The sequence below is a fragment of the Protomyctophum parallelum genome, assembly GCF_964188405.1.
Source record: "Protomyctophum parallelum genome assembly, chromosome: 6".
NCBI lineage: Eukaryota > Metazoa > Chordata > Actinopteri > Myctophiformes > Myctophidae > Protomyctophum > Protomyctophum parallelum.
Window position 1 is genome coordinate 33,648,220 of NC_139701.1, and position 10,024 is coordinate 33,658,243.

At 47.7% G+C, this 10,024-nt stretch overlaps 1 protein-coding gene across 2 annotated transcripts in view; it reads right to left on the reverse strand.

The window, feature by feature from the left end:
* The window catches only part of igfbp3 (insulin-like growth factor binding protein 3), a 23,910-nt gene extending 14,109 nt beyond the window's left edge, over window positions 1–9,801 (reverse strand). For both annotated transcript variants that reach the window (XR_014569444.1, XM_083768167.1), the window contains exons 1-3: window positions 9,346–9,801; window positions 3,949–4,205; window positions 3,077–3,196 (exon numbers count right to left, since the gene is read on the reverse strand). Coding sequence is in view for 1 of the 2 variants with exons in the window: in XM_083768167.1 (XP_083624293.1) it covers window positions 3,077–3,196; window positions 3,949–4,205; window positions 9,346–9,712 (744 nt within the window). In the remaining variant the exon portion in view is untranslated. The remainder of the gene's footprint in view (window positions 1–3,076; window positions 3,197–3,948; window positions 4,206–9,345) is intronic.
* Between the last annotated feature and the right edge of the window lie 223 nt (window positions 9,802–10,024).

A 10,024-nucleotide genomic window follows, 5' to 3' on the forward strand; every position in this document is an offset into this window, starting at 1 on the left:
AATTGTTGTTTTATGGTTCAAAAGGATTTGTAGTGTTGTGCTTATAATTAAGAAACAATTGAGGTTAGGGTTAGTGTTAGGATTAGGCATTTAGACAGTGGGTTTAGAGCAGGGGTCTTCAACAAAGAGTGCAGGACGCCTAGGGGGTTCTCAGAGTTACTACAGGGGGCCACCAAATCTTTGTGTGAAGCTCACACAACGCCTAGCTCTGCTTAAAATCTATGAAAAAGTTTAATCTGCAACACAATTGTATACAACATGTAGTGGGGGTCCCTGCTGCAGCTCTAACAGTGGGGGTCCCTGTTTCAGCTCTCTCTCAGATAGAGGGTCCTTGGCTTGAAAGACGCCTGGTTTATAGTTTACGGTTGGACTATGCTTGCTTTAGTTGTGCACCGGTGTCATGCACCAAAGATAGGCAATATACAAGCTCTCAACACATCGCTGCGTGGCACGTGGAGAGCTTGTAGACAGCCTATTATTATTGCGACTGTAGGTCGCATTTACTATGAAAACCTGCATCTCCCGTCCATCACCCATGCCTCCATATGGTCACGTCTCGTGGCATCACGTCTCCATATATGGCCACGCCTCGTGACATTACGTGACATCACAAAGACCCTTAGATCTCCATATATGAAGATTACGACACTGACCTCGCTGGATAACCATACATGGAGAAGACTGGATCATCACCTAGATCTGCATACTGTATATAGAGCCGGCCAGCAACTCTACATCTGACGTCAAACCCTGAGATCTCCATATATGGAGCTGATCGATGTCTCCCTTTTTTATATATTTGTTTTAGTTTTTTGTGCCTTTATAGATAGTTACAGTGAAGACAGACAGGAAAGAGGGAGAGAGAGAAGTGGAGAGACATGCAGCAAAGGTCGTCATGAACGGGACTCGAACACGTGACATGCTGACGCTGTCAGGCCAGAGCCTATGTGGAATGCACCTGGACCACTTGGCCAGCGGGCGCCCCCCGATGTCTCCCTTTTGACTGACGGGCCTGCCCCAAAGTTATTAGTGCAGCTGCGCCCGGCAACAGTTCTCAACAGGCCCGAAAATTAAGGCCAGGCCCTACCTGGGCCCTCATCAAACCCTGTACACTCAAGACACTGGCCCCGCTGCCACCATTAGATCCCCATATATGGAGCTGACCTGTTCTGACATTCCATATGTTGATCTGACCCCCCATGCCAAAGCGACAGCGCTCGCCCAGCACTCTGCCGTCAACCATGGCGGGTGCGTGCATGGCTTCTCGCCCTCAGGGCGTCTTACTGGTTATTATTATTATTGTAGACAATATTCCCCCATAAATGGCCCAAAAAAGGTTGAAAAAGTAATTATAAAATGATGTCCTCACAAGTATAGTAATACAATTGTGTGTGTGCATGTGTGCGCGCCTGCGCACGCGTGTGTGTGTGTGTGTGTGTGTACTGTGTGTGCATGCGTGTGTGGTCGTGCGTGTGTTATGGTTGGGTTAGGTGACTCATGGTGCTAGGTGGGGGGGGGGGGGGGGGGGTGACTCATGTGTTTCTCAGAAGGAGCCAGAACTCTTGGGAACCCCTGCGATAAGGCTGCCAGCAGCAAGAAGAGAAACAGGGGATGTATCTGACACGGTCCGCATCTCAATCACCCCCCCACCACCCCCCCCAAATCCCCTTTCTCTCAAGTCAGCAGATTGTTTTCTGTGTCACTTTTTCTTCTTTTAGGAGGAACGGGGGGGACGGGGGGTGGGGCGTGTTGTTACCTCAACATCCTTTTCAGTTCCTTCCTCCGTCTCAGTCTCAGTAGTGAGCCGGCCACGCTACGGGTGGCCGAGTCTGCCACACCGCAGACAAGAAGAACTCAACGACTGTGTGTTTTCTTTGCCTCTCTGAGAGGGACGTCACACCTACTACACTGTAGCCGCGCCAAATCTTCAGCACTGCCGCCATCAAACGTTTGCACGTGCCACATCTACACTGCCACACACACACACACACACACACACACGCGCACACACACACGCACAGCCACACACACGCACACACGCATACACACACACGCACCTAAAATGGCATTCCTGCAGTCAGTGGTGGTACTCGCATGTTTTACTTAAGTAAAAGTATCAATACTGCAATGTAGAAATATTCTGTTACAAGTCCCATATTCAAAATGTACTTGAGTAGTAACATGAGAACTAACCAAAAGTAAAAGTAATCATTGTCCAGAAAAAACACACACACATGCTCACACACACACACACACACACACACACACACACACACACGCACGCACACAAGGTACTCCGTCCCACACAGCCACAAACACACCTGACCGACTACACTTCCTGAGAAGAGTGAGTCAGACGTCCGCAGTGCACTTAGCGGGGTAATACATGCTTATTAGCCATGCTGATAATATAGTGTTGACATCGTCGTCAGGACAACGGAGGCCGCAGGGGCAGGAGGGGGGCGGGGGGAGGGGCATGCGCGGGAGGGTGGGCATTGGGCAACTGCAGTTGGCCTAGGTGAGGATTCTTTGGGTATTGTTCGAGCGCGTGTCTTATTTGCATGTTAGCAAGGGGCGGCGGTGGCTCAGGGGTAGAGTGGCTGGATGGTAACCGCAAGGTTGCCAACTCGTACCCGGGCTCCCCCAGAGTTAGTGTTGAAGTGTCCTTGAGCAAGACACTGAACCCCTAATAACTCCTGATGTGCTGGTTGGTGCCTTGCATGGTTTCCGCTGCCATCGGTGTATGGATGTGTGTGTGAATGGGTGAATGTAATGCACAATGCACCATTTACCATTTTCCATTTTAGCGGAGGGTGTGTGTCATTTTATAATTTTATAATTGCATTGATGTTTTTCTTGATGTTCTGTGTAAAGCACATTGAAATGCCTCGTTGTTGAAATGTGCCATGCAAATAAAATGGCCTTGCCTGTGTGTGTGTGTGTGTGTGTGTGTGTGTGTGTGTGTGTGTGTGTGTGTGTGTGTGTGTGTGTGTGTGTGTGTGTGTGTGTGTGTGTGTGTGTGTGTGCGTGCGTGCGTGCGTGCACATACATGTGTGTGACAGAGGGAGTGCTTTACCTGCTTTTTCTTATAGAAACCCTTCTTGTCACAGTTGGGTATGCGGAAGCCTCGCGGGTTGAGCACGTTGGTGATTTTAAGAGTGTTCAGGATGCTCTCCATCTCCCTCCGGCACGGCCCCTGTCAACACACACCAGCACCCCGTCAACAACACAGATATAGGCCTACACAGCACAGTCAACCGCACACCCTGACACATATACATGATGTATGCATGAGACCTTGGAACTACTTTTTGACCTGAGATCAGATTCTAAAAATGTCTTCTACATCCTGACAGTTTTCAGAAAAAGCTATGTTTTTCGATTTTTCAAAAATAGCAGACCTACAAGCTGAGTGGCGTGCTATGAGCTTGTAGATCTGCTATTTTTCAATAGCTAAAGCATAACTTAATGCTAACACCAAAAGGGGTTCCCGCCCAAAATGGGTTAAGCAGTATACTTCATCATATGACAAATAGTCAAATTAGGCGACCCACGAGGGAACAACATGCATGCTGATGATGTGGTGGTGGTTGGTGGGGTGGGTGGAAAAGGGTGAGCAAGCTATTTGTGTTGTATGTATATTGTATATCTGTATTTGTATCTGTGTACTGTATGTTTTATGTAATTGTATATGTGTACTATATATGTTTGATATATTTTGTCCATGTCTTATGGGTCCCCCTTGAAAATGAGATGCTGCATCTCAAGGGGATATCCCGTTAATAGAAATCTGAAATCTGAAAATGTCACGCTTGTAGAAGATTAGAGGTCTTCGTATAAACCTGAGACCCAAAAATACCGGGGTATACCACGCACACACAGTAAGTATAGTAATACTTACTGTGTGTGCGTGTGACATGTGTGTGTGTGCGTGCGTGTGCGACTTACATACTCTGCCTCCCTCTTGTTCTCCAAGGAGAAGTTATGCATGTCCGTGTTGGCTCCGACGAACACCGACTCCAGCTTGTAGCTCTGGCCCTTCCTGATCTGGTCCTTCCTGATGAGCTTGGTGTGCTTGTTGGTGTCGGGGGGCGGTCCCCTGCTGTGGCCGCCGCCGCCGCCCCCCTCCGCTGCCGCCGCCAGCCCCGGAGGCACCGTGACGTTGGCGCGCGGCTGTCCCTCGTCTCCCTGAGCCGCCACCATCTCTACGGATCCAAGACACACAAGAAGAGGAGGCAGCTTTTCAAACTCTGAGCTCGTACAAAGTGGCGCTCACACCAACAATGTTAACGACCGACAAAGCGATTCCAGCCATTCGTTTCCAGTGGGCACTACTGGCTATATTATGTCTGTCCGTTTTTGGTGAGAGACATGTGCTGCCGTAAGTGACGGGAAATCCATTGAGACCTCTTGGATTTAACCCATTTAGGCCTACCTCAAAATTAAAAAAGAAAAATCTAAATCCTAAATAAAACCTACAAGCTCGTAGCGCGCCACTCGGTGGCGTGCTATGAGCTTGTAGATCTGCTATTTCTCAATAGCTAAAGCATTAAATAAATAAATAATAACACCAAAAGGCGTTACCGCCCAAAATGGGTTAAACAAATATATAATAATAAAAAGAACAAAAGATTAACAGTGGGAAAGGTAAATGGTAAATAAATTCTAAATGGTGCATTTATATAGTGCCTTTATGCAAAGCGCTTTTCAATAATTGTGCATTACCTTTCATGATGCAATCATACACCGATGGCAGGGGAAGCCATGCAAGGCACCAACCTGCTCATGTGGAGCAATTAGGCGTTCAGTGTCTTGTTCACTTCGACACTATAGCTCTGGCCTGAGAGAGTGCAAGGTCAAACTGAGAACCTTCCGGTGGCCTGGGAGAGTGCAAGGTCAAACTGAGAACCTTCCGCTGGCCTGGGAGAGTGCAAGGTCAAACTGAGAACCTTCCGCTGGCCTGGGAGAGTGCAAGGTCAAACTGAGAACCTTCCGGTTCCCAAGCGGCCGCTCTACCTCCTGAGCCACTGCCTCCCTGAAATGTCCATTAAGGGTTCAATGTTCTGGGTGGGGTGCATGCTTCCCATGCTTTTGATATCCTCCTCATTCATTTTTATCCCAGGGCTTTAATGTGAAGCCAACCAATAAACAGATAAATGGAACTGACGGCGAAGGCAGGGACAGTATATAAGATAGGGAGAAGCTGACAGTAAACACAGAGACATGTGTGCGTGCAATATGATTGTGTGTGTGTGTCAGTGCGTTTTAACAGCGGGCGACAGCCAGACGAATTTTCCGGAAGTGCATTATTTGTCTATGGCTATTCGACTACCGGCAAACAGCGGCGATAGCAGGCGAACAGGCGATAGTCGAAAAGTGGGCGGAGGAACGTCGCCCGAAAAGATGAAAATAATTAATCTTTTGGGCGACATCGTCCGGCGATAGTGGGCGATTAGCAATGAAATTCAAGTGTCACTCGCCGTTGTTCTACCGCTGTTAAAACGCAGTGTGTGTGTGTGTGTGTGGCTGGGCTGATGTAAATGAGAGAAGGAGACAGGGCACTGAGAGGTAAAGGTGTGAGAGGTCGAAGGGAGCTGACAGCATTAATAACCCACTGTACTGCCATATAGATTCCTGACCAATCATTATACAGAGCATACGCAGAGGGCCCTCTGCAGTGGTGGGAGAAGTGCTTTACTTAAGTATCACATCACAACACAACATACTTTGCTGCAAGAAGAAACCCTGTGTCAAAATATAGGCTACTTAAATCCTATAGATTTTTCAAAATTGGACAAACATTTTGGAAGATAGCCGATCTAACAAGTCCACAATGTGTGGGAACTGCGAAGTGTTGTGAGCTTGTGTATCCGCTCTTTTTGAATAGCCAATGTATAAACAATCTAGTATACTAAAGCTGTGAACTGTCAAACAACTGTAGCGAGTGAGGAGTTGAAAGTACAATAATTGCCTCTGGCATGTAGTCGACTAGCATATAAAGTATAGACAAATTGAAATATTCAAGTAAAGTAAAAGTACTTCAAAATTGTACAGTACTTGAGTACATGTAGGCTACTCAGTTACTTTCCACCACTGGCCAATCCAACTGACCTACTTGAGGATAGGGGAGGGGGAGGAGTGGTGTGCGTGTGTGCGTGTGTGTGTGTGTGGGTGGGGGGGGGTGGTTTCAAACATTGCTCCCTAATATAGGATAGGAACTAACTATCCACCATATGCCAACGGTCAGCCACACCACCACAAGGCCACAGTCTGACAGACACAACTGCACAGCGAAATGGACCCGTAAGGGTTCATTTTTACACCCTCAAGAGTCAAATCAACACTGAGGATTTTACTGTGTTCTGTGCTTGACGAGCGGCAAACTAAGCTTCAGGACCCCAAGAGATGGACCACAAGGGAGGATGGAAACACACACGCACGCACGCGCACACACACACACACACACACACACACACACACACACACACACACACACACACACACACACACACACACACACACACACACACACACACACACACACACACACACACACACACACAACACACACACACACACACACACACACACAGTTATAAACCATTAACTTCAAGCAGATTTTTGTGTCGGAGTGCTGTGGCCAGGGTGGTGGACGGGCATGCAGGGGTGTAGCCCATGTGGTCAGGCTGGCAGGCTGGCAGCCCACCCCTTTTCTTCTCCCGACCAGCTGATCATTAAAGAAGCACTGGGGCTCCACGGGTCCCCGGGCTCACCAGAGTTCTAAATAGCATCACAAAGACTTCAGTGATCGCTTAATCGATAATATTTCAAGCAAAAATCAACGGAGATGCAGCAGCTGCTGTTGTTGTTCCGTTGGCCAGATAGGCTACGCTACGGCCAGGCATAAGACTTTTCTCAACTTCTTCTCACAAATGAACAGGGGGGTGAGGGGTTGCTTGCTGAGGGGATTAACAACAAGCCCAATTTAGATACCTGCAAACACCATTATTTATACGCAATGCAAACTTTTATATCCGCTCTTAGAATTCAGAGCTTTTTTGATAAACACATTACGCAATTTGTTTGCATAAATGGCTGCGGAGTAAACAGCACGGATTGTGGCGAGAGGGCTCGTTAATGTCTGGGAAGAGAGAGTTATGGAGATGCATGTGGACCGGACTGGTGGCAGTGGAAACCACTAGGCCGCTCTTACGTACTCTGACCAACAGGGGCACTGTAGATCATTCCCAACTTTCTCTCCAGCTGAGAGTGGAGATAATGGGCATGCGTTGCTGCCCATCTTTCCTCAATTATCTCCTGCTGCCTCAGAGAGAGGCCGAAGAAGAGCTACGAGGTGGAAACCTATACTGACATTAAGGGAAACTAGTGGGTGAGTGTGTTTGTGTGTCAGCTGAGCTAACCATCCTCCTAAATCAGAGTCTACAAACAGCCGCTGCCAGCAATGCAACATTCCAGACATAACAGTGGGTTAACAGACATGAAGGGAAAAACGAGCAAAAGATTGAGATTAATTTACAATTAAGAAAGTTGGAGAAAGAAGACAGAAAGAGAGAGTGGCTTTGGGCAGTAAGTTATGTGACGGGTGATAAAGAAGTAAGCAAACATAAATCAGTTTGGACTCATTTTACGATTGGCTGTGTGTGTGTGTGTGTGTGTGTGTGTGTGTGTGTGTGTGTGTGTGTGTGTGTGTGTGTGACACAATGTGACTGCTGAGTGCTTGCACACCCCACCACTGTGGCCAAGCCAAATAGCGAGGGGGAGAAAACACACAGGCTCCAGGAGGCCTGACGTCAGCCATGCCCGGATACACACAACACAGTGTGTATTCACATGGAGGTGGGATGTGTGCCGTTTCACTGCTGTGAGTGAGTGAGCACCTTCTGTAGACACAAAGCATCATGCAAGGCCCAGCAAGTAGTTCCTGGAGCTGTTAAGAAAGGGGAATCCACGCTAATAGAAACTGCAGGCTTTCTATTCCTGAAAAAGTTACAATGCGATAAATGGAAGCCATCGTTCTCACGATAATAAATATAATATAATAATAAATATTGAAAAAACGATATATTTATATATATATATATATATATATATATATATATAATTATAATTATATATATTGTTTAAAAGAAATCTGCTACTGGAAGATGGGTTTCTGAACTGCCCACAGCCCTCTATATGAGACAGACTGAGTAGGAAAAAAAGGTTTTATATTTTATCATGAAGATAGGTTGAAAAGTGCCAGTGGTCCTTCAGAGAGAAAGGCGTGTGTGTGTGTGTGTGCGTGTGTGTGTGTGTGTGTGTGTGTGTGTGTGTGTGTGTGTGTGTGTGTGTGTGTGTGTGTGTGTGTGTGTTTGTGTGCGTGCGCGCTCACGCTGAGAGATAGGCTCCTAAACAAGGGCCCCGTGTCCTCCCACCACCACACCCCGAAATGTTTTTGGTCCAAAGTCTGGAACCTATAGAAAGACTGTTGTCGTCCAAAGACATTGGCATCATTCACAGAACATAATCATCAACATCACCTTCGATCATGCTCCTGCTAAATATACTTACATAATGTCTGAATGTGGCATGAACCTTATAAGTTATAACTATTGGTTTGAAGGAGCCAGATTGTGCGTGCGGATGTTTTTAGTGTGCTCCGAAAGAAATGATGACTGTTTATAGGTCTCAGCTGTCCAATTATCCAGAGTCCATACAACTAAGAACGCGATGTAACACATTCGTTTATAGCACGACCAGGTGCATTAAGGTGGAAATGGACGCACGGGGAAAAAGACTGCATTTACACGCGTAAAACAAGCAAAAACAATCATTCCCACATTGGCCCACAAACGGACATAAGATTATGTGCGAGCCTAACGAGCATGCATCACGGGAAGATCTTCGTTTTCAAAACATTTGACTGTCAATGGTGGTGTTAGCACTGCGTTACGCGTGCGCAAAGAACACCAGTCACCAAATAAGAAAATCTGCGCAGTGCGCACCATAATGCCACTTTCTCTAGTCATAGCCATCCAGTGTCCACTGCACTGTGCTAATCGGTTTAAGCATATCGTAATAAATAAATGTGAACAGAGCAGAGTAGATAATTAGCTGTGGCATTCAGTGCGTGGTGTGTTCTCCAGATCGGATCCAAACAGTAGCCTACTGTGCCTACACCCTGTCGCGTATGCTACAACGAAGAGAGAGCACCGGCCACATTCTATTTACAGATTGAAAAAAATAATATATAATAATAATAATGGGGGAAAACAACAACTGGGTATGCCAGTCGCAGTGGTCAAGGACTGATCATTCCGTAAGGAGCCAAAGACCGCTGCCTACCTTGTGTTGTGTGCGCGGGTATCAGAATGCTGTTGAGCTTTTTCGCCGCGGCGCTGGAGCACGCTCCTCGTCCCTCCAGCAGAGCTTGCAGGGGTCGGCTCTCCCCCGGCTGGTGCTGGCAGGTCATGCCGGAGCCGCAGCGCCCCGTGTACACTCCACACGCCTGGCCCTCGGCGAGGGCGCACGTCATGCAGCAGCCGCAGCCCGGCTCCCGCACCCTCTCGACGCAGTCTTTTGGCAGCGGCTTGCACTGCATGAGCGCTCCGGCGTCACACGGCTCGCATCGGACCACCGGCCCCGCGGTCTCGGCGAGCCGGGTGAATGCAGCCAGTACAGCAGTGAGACAAAGCACGCAGAGACCGGGCATTCTGCCGATAAGCTGGTCACAAAAGGACAGTATGCGGGTTGTCGCGTAGGCTTAAGGGGACTCTTTGTGACACAGCGAGCGGGCTAGCCTTCTCCATCTGTATTTTCTTTTACGCGAACTTCTCGTTTTATACAGGCGGAAAAAGAGCCAACAAGTCACACCCTCCTTCGTATGAATAATGTAAACGGAGAGCCCCAATATGAGGGACCGCTATATTCAGTTCAAGGAGACAACTATTCAATTACGCTCGCTTTTAGGGTCCTAATATTATTTTACCAGGGAAACTGTACTAATATACGCCTTTCTCTGCAC